This window comes from Conger conger, chromosome 3 (genome assembly GCF_963514075.1).
Source record: "Conger conger chromosome 3, fConCon1.1, whole genome shotgun sequence".
Lineage (NCBI taxonomy): Eukaryota > Metazoa > Chordata > Actinopteri > Anguilliformes > Congridae > Conger > Conger conger.
In genome coordinates this window covers 33,375,120-33,396,887 of record NC_083762.1, presented here as the reverse complement: position 1 = coordinate 33,396,887, position 21,768 = coordinate 33,375,120, and the positions used below count along the sequence as shown (strand labels likewise).

The 21,768-nt window shown below is 42.2% G+C and overlaps 1 protein-coding gene across 1 annotated transcript; it reads left to right on the top strand.

Moving 5' to 3' along the window:
• The first annotated feature begins 3,503 nt into the window (after nucleotides 1-3,503).
• LOC133123779 (interferon alpha/beta receptor 1b-like) lies at nucleotides 3,504-19,881 on the top strand. The gene is made up of 7 exons (XM_061234309.1): nucleotides 3,504-3,685; nucleotides 12,613-12,748; nucleotides 13,464-13,648; nucleotides 14,951-15,102; nucleotides 15,446-15,605; nucleotides 16,919-17,076; nucleotides 18,396-19,881. Exons 1-7 carry the CDS (start codon nucleotides 3,634-3,636, stop codon nucleotides 18,816-18,818), a joined length of 1,266 nt encoding a protein of 421 aa, XP_061090293.1. The 5' UTR covers nucleotides 3,504-3,633; the 3' UTR covers nucleotides 18,819-19,881.
• The last annotated feature ends 1,887 nt before the right edge of the window (nucleotides 19,882-21,768 follow it).

Below are 21,768 nucleotides of genomic sequence, written 5' to 3'. Positions count from 1 at the left end.
AAATAATCTTGAACTTCCAGAATTGGAAAAGCGCAACACTCACTTAAAATAGGTCTTAACTCAAATGTCCCAAATGAGGCTCTATCTCAATGTGGGGGGTTTCCAAGAGCAGTGGATGGAGTGACTCAAAGTATTATGTTCCAAAAGCAGCCTGCTTCAATACGAGTGAGACAGGACAGGTGTGTGTGTATCTGTGCATTTTAAAGCATTACATAATTCAAATTTATGCAAACATACTTAATATACTGTCGATGATCTTTATCTCAATTTCAAACAAATTATATAGTCAGGTCCAGAATTATTGGCACCCTTGATGAAAAAGAGCAAAAAAGGCTGTATAAAATAAACAACACAAATAATTAGCTATATTCTATGTCCAAACATAAGGGAAAGCTATATACTTTTATCTTAATACAATTATTCTAATTAATTGAATAGTAAGTTTTATGAAAAATGTAGGTGTCAAAATGATTGGCACCCTTAAATATTATTTTAAATAAAACCAAACAAATCTGCACTAAAATTCTACTTATTTAACTTAATCTCAGTCTTGCTGTATTGTGGCCTTCCATCAATAATTCTGGACCTGACTGTATACACTCAGTGGCCTATTAGACCTGTATGCCACCTTGTTAATATAAATATCTAATCAGCCAATCATGTGGCAGCAACTCAATGCATAAAAGCATGTAGCAAGAGGTTCAGATGTTGTTCAGACGAAACATCAGAATGGGGAAGAAATCTGATCTCAGTGACTTTGATCGTAGAATGACTGTTTGTACCAGTGGGTTGAGTAGCTTGGAAGCTAGGAAACTAGGGATAGGAATCTCCTGGGATTTCCACACACAACATTCACAACATTTACAGAGAATGTTACGAAAAATAAAAAACGTCCAAACATTACAACACTGGTATGCAGAAGAGCATCTGAGAACACATCGAACCTTGAATTGGATAGGCTACACCAGTAGATGACCAGTAATAAGTCTAAGAGATAAGGCTAATAAATACATAATAAAGTGATCACTGAGTGTATATGGTAAATATGGTTGCTAGATGACATTTAATAATGGAAGTAGTTCATTTGTGATGAAGTGATTTCAAATTTTTTAAATCCACGATAATGAAGACATGGGGGACAATTATTTTCAGCTCCATCTTATATTCAAAGAAACCGGAAAGGCAAAAAGAAAGTAAATTCCGATGTAAAACAAGAAACAAATTTACACTATTTTAGACACTTAAAAGTGCCATTTGTCTAAATGTAATGTGAACAGTTTCAAAAGTAATTCTTATAAGGTACCAGCTAGGAATCCTGAGATGGGGTCCTGAAGACACAAATATTCTGCTAATTATAAAAGTTTGTTAAAGGTAGATTACCGAATGCACAAATTACAGTTTAGATTTTTACAGTTGAGTTTATAATAATGATAATTTATGACATTTATACAGTATAACATGATGAGGAGAAACTCACCTCAACCACCTCAACCCTGTGTAGACCCCACCTGGGTGATGCACAGAAGATGCACCACACATCAGCCGAGTTTGAGAGGGACAGAATTGTTTTTTGGCATTTTTTTTAGGGATCATTAAGGGGCAGGTTGAGGAAGGTCACTGGGGAACCCCCTTACACTTACAGTAAGTGTCATGGGATCTTTAATGACCACAGTGAGTCAGGACATCCGTTTAACATCTTATCTGAAAGATAGCATTAGACAACAGTATTTCCCAGACTCGGTCCTGGAGTACCCCTGTGTATGCTGCTTTTCATTCCACCTACAATTGCAATCCAATAATTTTAGCAAGCTTTTATTCTTAATAAGGTACTTTTCATGTTTGAGGGATATGTCAGAAATAGTTATGCATGCCATGTAGAATAAACTTCCTATGGTCATGTTGTGCTTATTGCAAATGTATTGCAAATAAATGCATTGCAAATTACAAACAATTCATAAAAAGACATAAAAAAATCCATAAACATATGCACCAACACCTTGCCTTGTTATCATTTGCTTTGCCTTTGAATTCTTCATATCTTTCAGATGGTTGGTTTTGGTGGCCATACTTTCAGACACTTAGTGCTTCACTTCAGTATTTCATTTGATCAGCTAAAAATAATGAACAATTTTTTAAGCAATGCAATGCAATTTTAATGCAAAATGTATGCATTGTTTGCAATAAGCACAATATACACGTGGGAATTTAATTATTTGTGGCATGCAGAGCTATTATGTGACTTCCTAGTCAAATGAAGGTTTATATTTGTGACATAATGTGGTTTAAGATGGAAAGTAATCCCTCAAACATGAAAAGGTACCAACCAAGCCAATACCTGCTTAACTTCAACCATTTAGCAGGATCAAAGTACATGGATGCAAAGAATTGTCTCCTCACAGGCGGCAAGGATGGTGCAGTGGGTAGCAGTAGTAGTGCCGCCTCACAGCAAGGAGGTCCTGGGTTCTCTGTGTGGAGTTTGCATGTTCTTCCCATGTTTGGGTGGGTTTCCTCCGGGTACTCCGGTTTCCTCCCACAGTCCAAAGACATGCAGGTTAGACTGATTGGAGAGTCTAAATTGCCCGTGGGTATGAGTGTGTGAGTGAATGGTGCGTGTGCCCTGCGATGGACTGGCGACCTGTCCAGGGTGTATTCCTGCCTTTCGCCCAATGTATGCTGGGATAGGCTCCAGCGACCGTGTTCAGGATAAGCAGGTTAAGATAATGGATGGACGAATGTATCCTCACATTTCTCACCCTTTTACACTGAAACCACTTTTATTGCAGTTGTAAGATTTTATATACACTCAGTGAGCATAAATACCTTTATTAGGTATTTATTAGACTTTTTTTTAGACATTGCTCTTCTGCTGCTGTAGCCTGTCCACTTAGAGGTTTGACGCTTTGTGTGTTCAGAGATGCTCTCCTGCATACCACTGTTGTAATGTGTGGTTATTTGGGTTACTGTCACCTTCTTGTTAGCTTCCACTACTCTGGCCCTTCTCCTCTGACCTCTCTCTGACTACTGCTCACTGGATGTTTTTAGTTTTTTGCACCATTCTCTGCAAATTAGAGACTATTGTGCGTGAAAATCCCAGGAGATCAGCAGTTTCTGAGATATTCAAACCACCCTGTCTGGCACCAACAATCATTCCACGATCAAAGTAAATGAAATCACATTTATTCTGACACTTGGTCTGAAAAACAAATGAACCTCTCGACCATGTCTGCATGTTTGTATGCATTTAGTTGTTTGTATGCATGATTGGCTGATTAACAAGCTGGTGTACAAGTCTACCTAATAAAGTGATCACTGAGTGTAAGTATCCCATGGTCTTTCAAATTGCATAATTGTCAAAAAAGAGGTCAATCGCTTATCAAGGTTTTGCGAATCAATTCGGCGATACGCACACCATTACTTTATTGACCCTCCCTAACGTGTCTTTAGCACTGCCTTAGCTTTGTGTCCGTATCTAGAAGATACATGCGCACTGTAGCTACGTCATAACCATAGACTGTATAACAATTACCTCAAACTGACGAAGATAGACGCAAACAAGAAATGCTGTGCCGAGTATAAGAAGAAACACCTGCTTTATTGTTTAATATAAAAAATGTCTTAGCCGCGTTATAAAATATGAATGTAGTTCTCGGGGTTGCTCTTATGTTTTTTGGGCATGTATCTAAAGGTAAGCGTTTGGTTTTCTCTCTCACTCTCTATAAAATAGCTACAAATAATTTCTTAAATATGACGATAGGACTTTGGGCATTTTAATTGCATTACAGCACACAGCTACTTCTAATATAACATCTATTGTTATAGGCTATTGCTGAGTTTTAGTTTGTGAGGCAGAACGAAAGCGTAAACGTGGAATTAATCTCTACGATAACCGTTCACATTCAAAAATGTTTCCCTTCACCAAGTTGATCAGTCGCTTTTTGAATAGTCGGGCCATAGTTGTATAGGTGTCAGTTAAAGCACAGAGATGGTTACTATTTTAGCCTAATTTCATTTGGTTGTTAGTCGCTGTGCTGTAACCTACTTAAATCTTCAGTGCATTCCTCGCCTAATTATTGATTTTCTGCTGTTGCTGAGCTCCTGTTAAATGCTGGATTATGTAGGCCTAATTCATACAATTCAAGGAGATGTGCCCTGGCTGTATATGTGACCGTAGCAAAAATGGACTACATTACATCGTAGCCGAGCATGCCATCACTGGCGTGCCATCACTAGCTTGGCATTACTAGCTTGGCATTGGCAGTCATACTATTTTTGTTTGGTGCTCATAGACAAATACAGTGGTTATCCAGAAATGAGTTGTGATCGCTAACTGACAATACCAAGGAGATTTATTATCTTTATTCACCTTCGTGTGGGCACCAATCACGGTCACGTGGCTTTAGTATCAGGTGCTGACGGGGTACTTGGGGAATGCCTATACGCAAATTATAATAAAGGTGAATTTAGCTTCATGCCATTTCTTTGGCTGGCATATTATGCCTTTTCAACATTGGTCCATTTTGAAGCACAGATCGTAGCCTACAATCGAATATTTGGAGCTGTGCATTTGAATCATTATTTTAATTTTTACTTTTATTATAATACAAATTGGTTGGTTAGATAATCGCAAGAATAAGTAGGTGTACAGGTGTTCCTGATAAAGTGCTCTGTGAGTGTACCTGTAGACCGTCTGAAATAGGCTAATCCAGACATGTTTAATCCCACAATATGCAATATATCTATATATTGATAACTATATATCGTAGACCTTAATAAATAAAGGCTTATTACGCCCCTTGAATATTCACAACAACAACAACCGTTTCCGCCAGTAGCCAGCAGCCATACCATCATGCACCCTGCTCCTGCTGAATGGCTGAAGCCTAAGCAGGTGTGGGCTTGGTTAGTACTTTGGTGGGAGACCTCCCGGGAACATGAAGTGGTGTTAGGGGACCATTTGGGGGACCTGTTAAACCCTGATGCGCATTGTGCTGTAGATGATGCAGTCTTTCGGATGAGATGCTAATCCGAGTTTCTGACTCGCTGTGATCATTAAAGATCCCATGACACTCTTTGTGAAGAGTAGGGGGTTCCTTGGTGTCCTGGCCAAAAAATATTTCAACCTGCCAAATTATCCCCTAATTTAATTTGCTAAAACATTGTTCTCTCCCTCTCTACCCTAGCTGGTGTGTGGTCAGCATTCTGGCGCAAAATGTCTGCTGTTGCATCACCCAGGTGGTGGTTGAGGCGGGTTCCCCCCTCATCACTGTAAAGCTCTTTGTGTGTGAGAAATTCTATATCAATGAAGCTATCTATTTATCAGTATATCTCCCAACAGCAGACATAATATTTGGTCGGTGGTTCAATCCCCAGCGTAGCCACGATAAGACTTGTCTGCTGGGATTGTCTCCAAATTGACTAAGTCGCTTTGGATAAAAGCATCAGCCAAATAACACGTCCTGTAATCTAATGCCATCTTTGATGTCATCTTTGGACTCTGAACTGGCCTGTATGGGCTTAGCCTACACAAGGCAGAGACAATGGTGTTTTACAAGTGTATAATTTCAAAGTGTCTGAAAGCTCCCATCCAAGACAAGAAGGCACAGTTTTGATTTAATCTTACTTGCAGAGAAAAAGTCTTTCAACAGTAAATTATGTTAGTGGTCGGGTTATAATAACCTTTAATAGGGCATTGATGTTCGGGGAAATATCTGCTGGGCAGTTTTCCAAAATCTCTATCAGGGGTTGCTCCTCTGTCCCATATCAATGTTTTGTTTCATCTTCTGCATGAAAGCACAGTATTCAGGACATCAACAGAGATTGCATTACATTACATTATTGGCATTTGACGTACAGTTGATTAGACTAAGCAGGAGACAATCCTCCCCTGGAGCAATGGTGGGTTAAGGGCCTTGCTCAAGGACCCAACGGCTGTGCAGATCTTATTGTGGCTACACTAGGATTCAAACCCCCAACCCAACCCAAACCAATACCTTAACCACTATGATCCAGCCCCCATGGCCCTCTTGGCATCTCTTGCATTCCAAAGCTGCCTGTTTTAAATGCATGATCTCGCCTGCATCTTCTTGACAGCTGCGTTCCAACTCTGTGACCTGTCTGTCTGGAATTTCATTCCGTGTTCGTCTAAGATCCGAGTCGCCCTTGTCGGTACAAGAATTAACATCCCAGTGCATGTCATTTTAATAGTCACAGACTCTTCTGTTTGTTTCAAAATCTGTAGGTGTGTTACCTGTATCAAGAAAAACCTAACGTTTTTGAGGGTCTCGGTTAAATCAATGCAGTCCCTGAGTGTTGAGCTTTGTAGCCACTTTGTTGCAAAGTCACTCGTCTTAAAAGTCTACCAGCAAAACTAAAAACTTATTGGTTAGTAAGTTTGGTGGTCAGTAGTTATGTAACGAGTTAGAGATCTGGGGTGATTTGAACCCCGTTCTCTCACTCATCCAAAGAATTTGCAGACGAACGCATTACCAGTCAGCTATAGAAAAAAATCGCCGATAGCTGAGGGCAACAACGTTCTTTTGAATTTACTGAATTAGGTCATCACGGGGCGTTGTCGTGATAACCTGCTCCCGCACACATCACCGTGCCTATGGGCGAACTAGCCAAGCTAACCTAGTTACACTTACAGACACTTACACTGCCTTGCTTACAGACCCTGGCTTTGTACATTTTCTTTATGTCAGCTCATCATCTTATGACCAGGATTCATTGCTTTTTGAAACTCCATAAATCCTGCATGCCTCTGTGCTCCAGACATAACAGGGGCGACCTGTAGCGTAGTGGTTAAGGTACATGACTGGGACCCGCAAGGTCGTGGTTCGATTTCCGGTGTAGCCATTAATGTCATGTAATAACATTGTGTAGCCAGTTCACTATCTGAAAAATAGTACTTGTTGGTCTGTGTCCTGCCATATAAGTTGCAGTGCTTAACAGCACATTCGGACAACGGAAGTTACGCTGGCCATAAATAGCTTGCAGAAAAGTTTCCTTCAAGACGACTGTGGCCCCTGTGGTTAGCTGATGCAACGGATACGGCCTCAAAGCACGGGGCGACGCAGAGATGGATCCAGGTCAAGCACCTCCAGAACCTCAATCGTTTCCCTGTGTTCTCTCATCTGCAGTCAGCAGGTCCTCCGTGGCAGTGAATCCCACAGCCCTTTTGTCACCATGGATGCAATGTGCGCAGATGGCAATTAGTTAATGTTTGGTTTGATCCTTCTACTCATTTGCTAAGATGGCGAAATATGTTGCGGGCATGTGCAATTCTTCTTTAAACTCCTGGACACCCCTGCTGAAAAGCTGCACGCTCCTGCAGTTCAGGCCGGGGCTCATAAGTGTAGCATTATATGGAAGATTAGTCTAATTGCAATTTCTACTAACTTTGAATGATATGAATTCAAAAATGTCATACATGTAGTATTATATTGGGTGTTCCCAAGCATTTTTGGAACCGAAACCTGATTAATATTCACAAGCTTACACAACCCCAACGCCCCACCCACATACATCTTGTGCCTAACAACACCCTTTAGCCACGACTATACTGAAAATATACCACAACCTCTCCTGCTTCATTGCTTTATTATAATTCGGTTGTTGTATTGTTAAACATGTAGTGGCCTACATGCGCATATTTTAAAGAGAGAAAAATTTAATTTGTAAAGGTGACCCTATCCTGAAATCGGGCGAACCAACATGGAGTCCCGACCCACAGTTTGGGAACCCCTGCATTATACGTAAGACCGTTGAGTCTATTTAAAATTTCAGGGTCTTATTTGATATGAATTCAAAAATGTGTTCATTAAATATATTCAAAGAGATATTAAGCACCTCCTGTTTCTCTGTGGCCTCATACAGTAAAGAAATGTCTTATTTAGCACACATCATTACAATGTCCAAGACCGCGTTCACATGCTGCCGGCTCCTTTCAGCCAGCGTATTTGTTGTAGCAGCTGCGATCGCCATGCATTCGATTTACCACTGTACCACGACTGTTGGCCGCATGGCTGTACATGAATGCATTAGCCTTACACTATTAACAAGTATTATCATCTTAAAATCATATTTCTTTCTTTAAGATGAAAATATTGCCCATGAGGTAAGACAGTTTGACTCATTTCAAGATCTGCCAATGGAATAACAAAATTTCACTTGTCAAGCAAATCTCATTTCAAGATTGTCATTGTAATACGAAATTTTGCTTACCAGCAACTTAAAACAAGCTAATATTTTCTACTTGAGAGAAAACGATCTTTGTCTTTTTTGAGGTGTACCTATTGCAATGGTGAGTGGCTTACCGGAAGAATGCGTAGAGCAGGTATGTCCAGTATGTATCAGAATCCCTCAGAAATTACATACACTTGAAGTGTCAGCATACTTTACAAAATGATATCAAATTGTTCTACCAGCTGGTGGACAAGCAAGGATGAAGTTGATTTAATTTGTTTCTGAGATCAAACTAAAAAATAACAAGGGTGGGGGTTCAACCTGAAGCTAGCCATGTTGTTGAAAAGGTGACAAAATATTTGCACATGAATGCTCAACAGTATTATTGCTGCCATGCGAAGTAAAAAGGCTTTTTTGGCTGTGACAAAGCCTCAGCTTTTCTTTATTCAAAGGTTTTAAACCTGAGGGTAGCTATAGAGACGGTCGACACACAGTAATCTGCATTCTGTCCGTTGTGCTCCACAGAAAAATGATCATATTTGTATTTGCAAATGAAGACACATAGTGCTTGATAAAAGCCCAGTACCTTGTGTTCCTGTACCTGCAGGCAGGCTGAAACCGATACCGCTGTATCGCGGTATTGGGTCCACAGTCCACAGCTACGTCCTGGACTTCCTCTCTCGTTGGCACACCTGTGTTTCTATGGTTTTTGAACTCTTGGAATCAGCCAATGCGTGCAACCGCCACCCTACTGTCCTTGTGTTAGGGGTTATGGTTAAAGAACATCATTGAAGAAAAAGAGAAATGTACACTTTGCCAATCCACTTTCTAATTGCTCATTTTGTTCATTAAATAATGTTATTGAGCAGCTGTTCCGTCATGGGAGTTACACAAAATAAGAAAATGTTTTAATGGCATGTTTACCAATTTAGTTAATATAATTGTACACTCCCAAGCAATAAAATGGTATAAAATATCAGTATATGGCTTTTGTAATTTAGGTTAATTGTCAGTTTTAAATATAATCTGCCCCAGATGTGTGGCCTAAATTGTCTTTCTGCCAGTAATGGAAAAAGTACCCAAAAGCCATACATGAATAAAAGTAAAAATATCTTGCTGGAAAATTACTTTCACTTTTCTTCACCATGTTTTCCAAATAAAATGCATACTTTTACTCACCCATTCAAATTTAATTAATGTAAAAGTCTTAATGTACTGTACCGTTACATGTGCTTATTAAAATGAAAAGTAAATATTGTTAATCCAAAATATTTGTTGAATAAATGCGCCCATGTAGTCTTTTTACGAACATTTTCTTAAAATGTAGTGATTAATGAAGATTTTTTAAAATTTATTTTACTTTTTTTTAAGTAAATTTAAAAGTAAACCAAAATATAAATACTCAAGAAATACAGATAAACTAAAAATACTTAAGTACAGTAATAAAATATTTTTACTTGAAATTGCTTTGCTATTCAGCTAGTATCACCCACCTACTGAAGATGCACCCACTGCATTGGTTTGGTTGAACCAAACTTAGGCTAAGTTGTAGAGGGAGGTGTTGCTAATTCATTTATCAGTTGCCACACTAAGCTGTGGCTTGTGATAAGTTAGTCATAGGCCCCTCTTGGCTTTGTCTTCATCTTCCAGACACGAGTGCTGTACTGCTGTCGTTATTTTACCATACATGGTTGCTAAAACAAACACTTGATTACTGTCCTTGCTAATTACTTGGGCAACCTAGCAACAACATTTTTGCTACACTGATGCTACGCTACCCCTCCGAGGAATCGCCACCTTAACGTGGTGGAGGGGTTTGTGTGTCCCGGTGATCCTGGGAGCTAGGTTGTCGGGGGCACTGTTAGCCCCCAGTAGGGTCTCCCAAGGCAAATTGGTCCCGGGGGAGGGGCCGGACTAAGAGCGATTCAAAGACTCCCATGACACGGCCACACAAAGACCCAGTTACCTCTCCCGGAAAAGGGAAACCGGGGCCCCCTGCTGGAGCCACACCCGGGAGGGGAGCTCGTCGGCGAGCGTCTGGTGGCCGGGCCTTATCCCATGGGGCCCGGCTGGGCACAGCCCGAACTGGTCACGTGGGGTCGCCGCCCTGTGGGCTCACCACCTGCAGGGGTCGGCATCGGAGTCGGGTGCTTTGCCCAACGGGCAGTAGGCAAAGGCGGGGATCCGGGCGTGCTGATCCTTGACGTCGCAGACTGGTTCTGGGGACGTGGAACGTCACCTCTCTGGTGGGGAAGGAACCGGAGCTAGTGCGGGAGGCGGAGCGGTACCAACTAGATATAGTTGGGCTCACCTCCACGCACAGTACTGGTTCCGGAACCAAACTCCTGGAGAGGGGCTGGACTCTGTTCTTTTCCGGAGTTGCTCAAGGTGAGAGGCGCCGGGCGGGTGTGGGGATACTCACAAGCCACCGGCTGAGCGCCACTGTGCTGGAGTTCCACCCGGGGAACGAGAGGGTCGCCTCTCTGCGACTACGTGTCGCTGGGGGGAAGGCTCTGACTGTCATTTGTGCGTATGCACCAAATGGCAGTTCAGAGTACCCGGCCTTCTTGGAGTCACTGGGTGGCATCCTGGAAAGGGTGCCACCCGGAGACTCCATAGTTCTGCTGGGCGACTTCAACGCTCACGTGGGCAATGACGGAGAAACCTGGAGGGGGGTGATTGGGAGGAACGGCCTGCCTGATCTGAACCCAAGTGGTGTTTTGTTATTGGACTTCTGTTATTGGAATCCTCCACACCTGATTTCCATTCTCATGCTGCTCTCAATCTAATTGTCTACACCTGTCTACACCTGCATCTAAAGCTCAGTTCCATGTCTTTGCAAAATTGTTGCCCCCTTGTTTGTCAGTGCACTTTTGAGCGTGGTTGTCAAGCCATTGTCTACCTGTTACGATCCAAGCCTGTTTATTGACCAAAGATTATTGACTTCTGTTTTGTTGACCATTGCCTGCCTATACCACGACTTTGCCTGCCGTCTTTGTGCTTTTGCCCCGCGGAGCAGACTTCGGTCTTGACTCTTGCGCTGTCATCGACCCCGAGCCTGCCTACCGTCCGCCTGTACTTCTGCCCCGCTGACAGCTGGCTACTGGACTTTTTGCATGGTGTACCGATTACAAGACTGCCTTCTCCCTCGGTACTGTACTTTTTACGTGTATGAACATTGCTTGTTTTTTGACAAACAAGCTATTTTTTGTCAAACGGGACGGGACTTTATTTCACCCCTTTTGTCTGAGCCGTGCATTTTGGGTCCAACCCACCACGCACCCGCCTCACACAGTAGCCAATGCTGCTTTACATCGCATTGGCAATGTAAATGTATTTTCAAATACGGAACCTGCGCTTAGTAAGCACTGTCTTTTTCCATTCAAGTTTGGCTGGACTGTGTATTTCCATTCAAATTTGGCTGCACTTGCACACTTAATGCAAAACTTTAAGGTGTTAAATGTTTGTTTGTTTCCCTATTGCAACAGAAGTTGGACAATAAGTCTACTCAAGTGAATTTTATTTGACGGTGAAGTGAATTTCATTTGTAATGTAAGGGCTGTTATGCTTGGTAGAATGGAATGTTTTCGACGCTGAGTATTTGTGCGTAATTTTCTGAAATGCGCTCTTGCATGAAGTAGGGTAGAACAAGGAAGGAAGGAAGACAGGTGAGAGAGCAGGCAGGATAAAGCAGAAGGAGTGCCTCAACCGCAGTTACGTAATGTGTGGTACTCATGGTATTCAGGCATCCGCACAGATTATAGTAAACATACCGTCCTTTTCTAGAAGAGCAGCAGTTTCCTGTTATTGCTGTCACGCACCTGAGAGTTGGAAAGAAAGCTGTCTTAAGTTCTTTTCAAATGTGCTTTCAGTGTTTGTTTTTTTTTTGTTTTCTGTGTATTGTAAGTTCCTGTTTCATGTCTGTCTCATGTAAAATTGTGTGGTGTTTGCTTGCATGCATTTTTTTAAACATGCCCTTTTCCTCTAGCTTTTACTTAGTAATCACTAATTTTATTTCATTCATTCAAACTTCATTTCAGACTCAAGATTCCAGATAAAAGACAAGACATAACATACAATGAATACATACAAAAGGTCATAAAACATTAAAAGAAAAAAAAATCCTAGTTTGAAATGTATATTAACATCTTACAAAGAGACACCTGTACCAATGTCTCCACACCTAGGATTTCTGTCTTTTTATCCCATGGTATTTTGTTTTTATTTTCTGTGTGTGTTTGTTTATTTGCCCATCTAACCCTTCTTATTGTTTTACTTTCTTGAAACATTTGTGTTTCTCATTGTTTGATGCATTCGGACAAGCCCTAAGTTGAAGCTGTTTTTATTAACCTGTTACTTGCGGACATTTTGGGTGTTTGCTGATGCTACAGCAGTTTGACACTCTTGCCCTTTCTTTTCTGCCCGCAGTGTCAGCCCTGTTGCCCCGCCCTGAAAACGTCACTCTAGAGACTCTCAACACCCACTACGTACTCGCATGGGCCTGGAACCCAGACCGGGGCTGCACAGGCAACCAAAAGCCCACGTTCACCGCCCAATACCTACCGTAAGACACGCACGCACACAACCGCACAGCCACGTGCTGCACATGGCAAATTTAAGAAACGTTTGCACCTTTGTCTTGATTAGCTTCTCTTGTGAAACAAGTTGTATCAGTTAAAGATAGATATATAAGACCAACAAACCAAAGATTTTGGCAACAAAATTTGTATGAGAACTGTAGCAAAATTGCAGTTTATTCACAGTAATCATGAACCTTTGGGTTACAGGTTTTCAGTGTCCATGCTGTCATGTGTATATATATATACTGTACATGCACATGCAAAGAGGGCTGTCCTCATTTTTGAGTAGCCAGTGAGGTGGCATAAGTAGCCAGTTAGGGGTGTCGGCAATGGGAACACGCATTGTTCAAAGGAAATCATTCTTTCATGGCTAAAAGGGGATAATGAAGCCAATAGCCTAGCTTCCACTCCTCTCACAAATAAATGATGGCTCTGTCTAAAATTAGACTGTAGTCAGACATTTTGTGGACAGTTGGCACTTGGGGAATGCCTTGCATCGTGCATGCAGTTATGCATGTGCAGTTTGTGCTTCCTGCTCTTAATGTTATGATAAGTGATGGTTTCCGTGTGTGTGTGTGTGCGTGCGTGTGTGCACGCATGCATCCTTTATTTCCAGTAAGTGTAATTCAACTGTGCATGTATTGAGACCTCTTTCTCCATCATGGGTCATCAATGGCCTGTATTTCCTCTCCACCACAGTAAATTTAAACTGCGGTCCAAAAAGAGGGTCTGGACGTCAGCCTGCACAGATACCTCAGATGCCTACTGTGACTTCACCAGTTGTGACCTGCACTATCTGGGCATGTACGTGCTCCGGGTGCGAGCCAGATGTGCCGGAAGGAACTCGGAGTGGGCACAGCTCGACTTCTGTCCGGACAAGCAGGGTAGGAGGGATATTCAACACCCTTTAGTCATCCCACACCAACTGCATGCTACAACCTAAAAGTCTTTGTTAGCTTTGCCATGAGCGCTCCGCTTAAAAATGGTACCAGGATTTATTTAGCTACCTGTTTTTAGGGGCATCTCAACAGAGAATAAACAATTTTCCACTTTTTCTCATGTTCTGTAATTCCGTTTGATATGCGAGGGTCATGCCATAATGTAAAACTACAGATATTGATCAAAATGGAAACCTCAAGGTAAAGTGTTGGGTCACTATGTGTGGCTTTTATGTACGTAGGCATAGAGTCCACCTACCTCTGAAATTCTGTAGGAGGGATAAACAGAAAGTCAAGTGTTGCTTTCTTTGCTCAAAATGTCATCTTGGGCATTGTTCCAGATTATCCCACAAAACACAACAGGGTTCAGATCTGTTTGAGTATACCATGACATGAATAACATGTTAGCTTAAGTGTCATATTCCTCAAGCCAATGGTCAACTCTCCAGGTTCTATAGACTGAGGTTGTCATCCTGAAAGACTCCCCATTCTTCAGAAAGTGCTTTAACATGGGGTGAAGATGATCACTCGGCTATATTCAAGGAAAACATTTTGGGTACCATACCTTTTATCCGGACTTAGACGAGTCGATTTCAAATACACATCTTGTGTAAATAAGACCGCTTTGGCATTGCTGTAAGGTGTATTTCTTCACTTGGAAGGAGATGGGCTACTGACTCTGATAGGCGTCAAGTCTTTATGCTAAGCTAACACATTTTGCTAACAAGGAAATTGAGTGAAATGTTGGTGTTTTCTTTATGATTGACCGTGACCTTGCCTCTTCATAGTATGTGTGCACCCAGGCCACGGCGGGAAAAGTTACACGGCATAATGAACCAACGTCATCTTCCATTTTAGACCACTCTTGTGTTTCCAGTTTTTGTTAATTACCTGTAGATACCCTGGTCATAATATCAAGTGCTGTCTGTCCTGGCCATGCTGCCTACTGCCTACAAGCTCTTCAAACTTTAGCTGTTTGGAAAGTGGCTAAGGTACATGCCCAGAAGGTTGGTGGTTCAGGCCCCAGTCTATCCACGATTAGATCCATGCAGCTGTTGGGCACATGGGCAAGGCCCTTAACACCACAGTGCTGATGAGTCTCGATGGGTTGGGTCGGTACTTGTTTGCCGCTTTAAGATACGCCTCGGAATGCAGTGACGAATTCCCGAGTATGTAGGCAGATATTTCATACTTTCATTTCATACTTATATATTTCATACATAAGTCATACTTTCTGTTTGTCTGCAGCTCACCTGGGCCCGCCCTCCAAAGTGGTAGTCATTCCAGGCATCCGGCTTCTGGAAGTGCAGATCTCTGACCCACTTACCAGTAAGAACACCTCAATGAAGGAAACCTACCCAGAATTATATTACCTCATCATGTACTGGAAAGACACCCAGGTGAGCGGTTTGCTGTCGTTTAAAACTGCGGTTAACATTAACAGTTGTGGCTTTGTGAATGGGTAGCTTGTGGTTCCATTAACAGGTTTGGGAAGTGCAGTTTCCTGTATAATGATAGCTTGGCCATGTAGCTGGCAGCCGACTAAGGGCATTAAAGGAACAGTCAAACTGAAAGAAAAAACCTCCTGAGGCAGTTTCCAAAATGCGTCTTCAAAGCAAAATTTGAAAATGCTGAATTCAACCCAGCAAAGAAAGGAACACCTGTGAACAAAAGGCTGAACTCTGCTGGCCAAATTACCCAACTTTAAAATGCCTGAAAATAATCTTGGTGGTTCCCTTGCAGAATGTTGTGAAAGATTATCACTATTTGAACACGAGCATCAACATTGTGACCCTGCCCGATCTGGAGCCATGGGCTGTGTACTGCTTCAGAGTGCAGTCACGATACAACTTCTACAACAAGATCAGCAGCTTCAGCCAAATGCTCTGCCAGCAGACCACAGGTGAACAAGTGCTGTGTGTGCGGTGTGTGTGCGCGTACACGTGTTGTGTGTGTGTGTGTGTGTGCGTACGTGTGTGTGTGCGCGCGTACGTGTGTGTGTGTGTGTGTATACATGCATATTTGTGTCAATAAACCCTCAGCAAACAATATGTCGCATTAAGAACAATTCATTACAATTCAAGTTGTAGTTATGATTGGAAGAAAAACTCTGCTGCCTTGTAGGCAGAAAAAAACAGAAAAGTATATCTTATTTTATGTATCTCTGGAGCTCCCCCATGTATACGCTTTAAAACGCCATACAGGGCCAACCTGTGGCAATAACAAGTGCTGTGACTTATGAAGCGGGAGGACTCTCATTGTAACCTCCTGCCTGCCTGGGAGGACTGTCTATTCTGGTCCCCTTCCCTCCAGGATTACATCATTCACACCCATTCATTTCATTGTTATTGCAGTGTATGTGTTTGGAGGACAGAGGGCGCTGTGTCTGTATTCTGACAGATGCTTAAATGTTTTTTTTTTTTTGTGGAAGACGAAGCATGCTGTATACTGTGTGTGCATGTGCATGTGCATGTTCAGACCTGGGCTCAAATAGTATTTCAGTCTCCAGAATTAAAAGTTTGAGAGATTTAATAACAAAGTGTGTTATACGATAGATGTGTTTTGCTGAGGTAGTGGGTGATGCCAGTTTCTGAAACACAGGTAGAAGCAGATCATGGGCATAGCCTTTTTTTTTTTTTTTTTTTTTTTTTACTGCTGATGATTGGTCAGTTGAGCGATGTGTTGCCATCCTACGTCTGTGATTGAACTTTGGTCTCACTTCCATTTGTTTTGGATTGAAATACTTGACTTGTGCTTAGCTGGTGCGGTTGAGCAAGGGAGGAGCAAAGGGGTTTACACTTTTTGGATCATTTCATTTGTTCCAGTAGACCGGACAAGCTTTGTCAAATGCAGAAAAGTATTTTAAACAAATACTATTTCAACCCGTGCATGCATGCATGTGAAATGCACTTCTGTAAGTCTCTCTGTATGTGTGTGTGTGTATCCATGTGAAATGCTCTTCTGTACGTCTCTGTGTGTGTGTGTGTGTGTGTGCGTGCGTGTGTCTATCCATGTGAAGTGCTCTTCTGTAAGTCTCTGTACGTGTGTGTGTGTGTGTGTATGTGTATCCATGTGAAGTGCTCTTCTGTAAGTCTCTCTGTATGTGTGTATGTGTATCTATGTGAAGTGCTCTTCTGTAAGTCTCTCTGTATGTGTGTGTGTGTGTGTGTGTATGTGAAGTGCTCTTCTGTAAGTCTCTCTCTGTATGTCCCTCAGATAGGACCCCGCTGTGGCAGATCCTCCTGTGGTTCCTGGCCTCCCTGGTCCTGTGTTTCCTGTGTGTCTTGCTCCCTTCATACGGCCTGCTGAAATTCTACTGGCTGGTCAAAGCCACCTTCTTCCCTAACTGCCAGCTCCCAGACAACATACAGGAGGTAGGGGCTTGCTCTGAAAGGAGGGTGCAGGATTTATTGACCAAAATGCCTTTCTGTGAGGGTGGGGTCTGTTAGCCAACATTCCCTACCGTAGAGTCCAAGTTGTCCTAGCGAGGTCAGCCTTTAGCGTAGTGGTTAAGTGACACCTGCAAGGTCGGTGGTTCGATCTCCGGTGCCTCCACGGGAGATCCACACAGTTCTTGGGCAAGCTCTTAACCCCCCATTGCTCTAATAAGCTATAAATTACTTTGGATAAAGGTGTCATCCAAATAACATTAAATGTAATGTAATTTAATTTGACACACAGAAGGTCAGCATATAGTAGTGATCTCAAGGATCAGTCCAAAGACAGACAGGTTAGGTTAATTGGTTGCCCACTGCTCCGAAGTAATTAGGATGGGTCAAATGCAGAGTAAAAAAAATAAATCAGATGTGAGAGGAGACTGAATAATTTATTACCACAGAGTACATAAATTAGTATAATTTATAGTTTTACTTGTTTTTGCTGCAGACATCATCACCCCGGGCCTCCTGCGTGGCTTATGTTTTGGATATTTGTACTTTCTCAAGATTTAGTCCAAAACCACTTCCCATCTAGGATTTGATTCCGCAACCCCCCAGTTAAAAGCCCCGTTCCTCAGTCCTGGCCACAGAGCAATGATTTCCTGTTTTGTAAAAATGAAGCTCGGTGACGTCTGTGAAGTTTTCTGGAACTGTCCTTCCTCTTTCATAAGTGGTCATATGATAACTCTACCTCTTATATGTAATATTCCACTGTCCCTCACTTGACCTGATTACATTGTATGAACTTCCTTTCCTGTCTGCGTTGATTGCAGTACAGCCATGTTCAAGTTCAAATTCTAATGCAAAATGCTTTATTGGCATGGCATACATTGGTGCAGTAAATATTGCCAAAGCGTACGCACAGGAATAGGAGTAGTGTTACATAAGAACACGAATACAAACAATGTTATGGAAATGACAACGATGCAATCCATTTGTTAATGACATGCTAATGAGTAGCTATATAATAATAATAATAATAATAATGCAGAAAAAAGAAAAAGGGAATGTATATATGACTTAGTTAAGTTAACTTTTTGCTCCCTGCTGTATCCCTCTCTCTCCCTTCCCCCCTTTCTCACCATCTCTCTCTCTCTCTCTCTCTGCTCCCTCTCTCTCCCTCTCTCTTTCCCCCTCTCTCTCTTTCCCTCTCCCTCTCTCCTCCCCCTCCCTTTCACCCTCTCTTTCCCTCTCTCTCTCTCTCTCTCTCTCTCTCCTCTCTCTCTCCCTCCCCCTCTCCTCTCTCACACACGCAGTACCTGTACGACTCCTCGCCTGACTCAGACCGGCCGCGGCTCCTGACTCCAGAGTCGGAGGTGGAGGTGTGCTGTGACTCCCTGGACGTGTGCCCCGTGGTGGTGCTCCCCGAAATCCATGCCCCGGCACACGTCCCCTACGCCCTGGACCCGGACCAGGACCAGGACCTGGACCCGGACCTGGACCCGTCCCGGCACAGCCGGCAGGACAGCGGGGACTCCGGGGTCTATTCCACGGAAGGGTCCGGACAAACGGGCGGGACCGGGACTGGGACGGGGGCGGAGCAGGTGAAGATGGTGGAGATGGGGGCGGAGACAAGGACAGAGTGTCTCAACGCCGCCCCCTGTGGCCGTGGCCTGAAGTGCAAACTGCAGTTTCCCAGCGTTTGGGCTGCTGAGGATGTCCTGGAGGAGTGCGTCTGACCCCCTGTGTCTGACCTGAAGATGGTTGCGTAACAGCCCAAAGGGGAATGTTCCCCCATACCGAGAATTGGACGTCTTTCAGGTGACTGACAGTTGTGACGATGACGATGTCGGACTTATCTGAAATGATGCCGTTGTCTGCGGGCTGTCCAATTATTCTCTGTTTCATATGGCTTGTGGAACAGTTGGTGTAGAGCTGTGTGTGCGCAGCTGAAATTAAGTTAATGTTTGTGTGCGTGTGTGTGAATGTGTGTGCATGTGTGTGAATGCGTGTCTGTGTCTGTGTGCGCGCGCGTGCGTGTGTGTGCATGCGTGCGGTTCACTGTGTTCAGATATGAGAAGAAGACCCAGGCTTGTGATGCAATGGCCACAGTGTGTCGCTGTGCACCAGCACAGGAAGAGGAGTTAATCTTGTGGCATGTGTGTGTGTGTGTGTGTGTGTGTGTGTGTGTGTGTGTGCACCACAAATCTAAGTCAGTATGGGTGTCTTTATCTCTCAGCACTTACGAATGACGTTTTTTGGGTCCCCCCATGGAACGCAGCAAAGCGAAAAGATTGATCTTTTTTTACGAGGAAAGCTTAAAAAAAAAAAAAGCTTGTATGCTTTAATGGTGAAGAGGGAGCTGGACTGGCATTCCGTGTGCGTATGTATGTGCACGTCAGTGTGAGAGAACGGGAGGTCGAGACACCGAATTTCTCTGTGTTTTTGATTCTTATAGAATCCTGTGGCATATTCAACATGTCCTGTGGCAAGTGCCCCTGTTTTTTTTGTTTCTTTGTTTCTCATTTAATCCTCTGCATTCTCCGCCCACATTGAAGTCACAGGTGTGTACGGGTAGATTGCCAGAAGTGAAAGTCTTAAAGAGAACTGGATTAACCTCTGTGCAATATATTTATTTTTCTTCTGTTCTTTTCTACTTTTCCCCTCTTCCCTTTTTTTAATATAAATGTGTAGTGTTTTTGAGTCCAGGTGTACATATAACCAGTAAAAGTGCTCCAAGGCATGCGAATGTTTTTCAGTTAAACCTGATGTGTCCGGTTGAAATAAACATGTGGAAACATGCCCCCCTCAGTGTCTAATTTCCTGCATACGAATGGAATTTATGAAGGAACAGATACTTTACTAGCACTAGCATAGCATTAGCAAGGCTTGCTTGTATAAAGCCCAAGTGCTTTAACACAATTGCATTGACTCATGTGGCAGTTCATAGCTGGAGTTTTGGGTGTACTGTTTTGATGTGGAATAAGAAAATGAAAATGATGTGAACCTTGCTGAACCCATTGTGCCCGTGTTGATTGTACCGTATGATATTGTTGGCTTGCTGAAATCATATACGCGAACGTGCATTTAATTGTGATTGACAGGTGTCTTATCACTAAGGAAAGATGAAAGGCGGTCGGTTGACTACATGCATTTAGGAAGAGAGTATATGCTGCAGAGAACTAAAATGCTGTAGTACAGTCTATTATTCAAGCAATATTACAGTATGTATCGCAAAATGCAGCCAGTTATCAGTCATTTATAGAATACTGTGCAAAAAGCAAATCGAAAAACATTTTGTTAGAATAATTTAATAATCCTAAATTAATCATTAAATGCTTTAAAAAATTAAGATATAAGTTTCTCAATATAAAAAATAAATACTATAAAGAGCAGTACACCGTTAAAGTAAATCAAATTAATATTTCTTGTGACCACCCTTTACAACTACTTAGGTACACTGTCCTGCAGTTTCGTAAGAAAATTAGCTGGTAGCTTGTTCCAAACATTGGAGAACAACTGGCTATCCAGATAACCCCAGCCCAGTCCCCACAGCTATCAAGTTTTTAACTGAAAAGTGGTTGATACCTTGATATGTTATTTTATTGAATGAAATACAACATTTTCTCTTACCATTTCATTTTTTTGGAAAATTAAAGTTTGGAAATCTCAGATTCGGTCTTTTCTAAAAAAATAAAATAAAATGTTTATGAAAAAAGGGAATCCCTAACACTTTTGCACAGCACTGTACATGTACTCCACTGTATATTATACACCCAATGTCACAATTTGCGACTATAATTCACTACTATTTATATTAAATGGCTGTGATACACCGCTCAGAAACCGTGAAATCCATACGATCATTCACTGGCTTGGAAAATATAAGATGAACTCACATTGTTCTGTAAAGTGAAAGTCAGACCTGCTCCTGCTTTATTAATATATGTCCTATTACTGTACTGTGAGCCATTTGTGAACTGAATAGACATAACTTACATGGCTATTGCTTCATCATGACTTCCTTTGTAATGTGTCTGCATTGGCAATATTTTGTGTCCACTGACTGAGTACAGGATGCATTGGCAAGGGGAGCGTCATTGCGCTGTTGTGTTTTTTGTGTTATGTACACTGTAGTGTTGTATAAAGTGTCTGGGCAAAATGTCAATAAAATTGGACTTTTTCAATACAAAGGAGTCGGGGCCTTTATTGTTATGGTTAATCTTCTCGATTGCAGACATTACAGAAATATCTAGCATCTCATGAAAGGGCCTCTCTCAAATGATGTGAGCTTAACTGTTTTTTTGCCTGCATACTTTACTGTGCAAACATCTTGTGTTGGCTCCCTTGATTTCTTTGAATATAAATTTGTTCTTGTATTCTGCATTAGCGTGTCGGTAGAAAAGAGCAAATTTGAGATTTTATACCATTAATTTCCCAAAATATGAAATGTTATTTTTGTATTTCGTTAAGTAATATATTAAGTAATAGACCACTTCTCAGGTAGGCTAACCTTTACAAGGGCCATTTTAGGTGACATGGCACTTTTCTCCATTGCTGGATGGATGCATTATTGTTACAGAAATTAGTCAGCTGTTAGGTGGTTCAACCCTTTCCAAACGCTCCGGTCCAACTGAGGGCTCTTCTTGTATCTCTCTAATGGCTTTCAGTGATTTCATCTGTGAGTTT

Coding starts and splice junctions, on each gene's coding strand:
- LOC133123779 (XM_061234309.1), top strand. CDS start 3,634: ATGAATGTAGTTCTCGGGGTTGCTCTTATGTTTTTTGGGCATGTATCT. Junction 3,686..12,612: donor TTTTGGGCATGTATCTAAAG/GTAAGCGTTTGG, acceptor TTCTGCCCGCAG/TGTCAGCCCTGTTGCCCCGC. Junction 13,649..14,950: donor CTTCTGTCCGGACAAGCAGG/GTAGGAGGGATA, acceptor GTTTGTCTGCAG/CTCACCTGGGCCCGCCCTCC.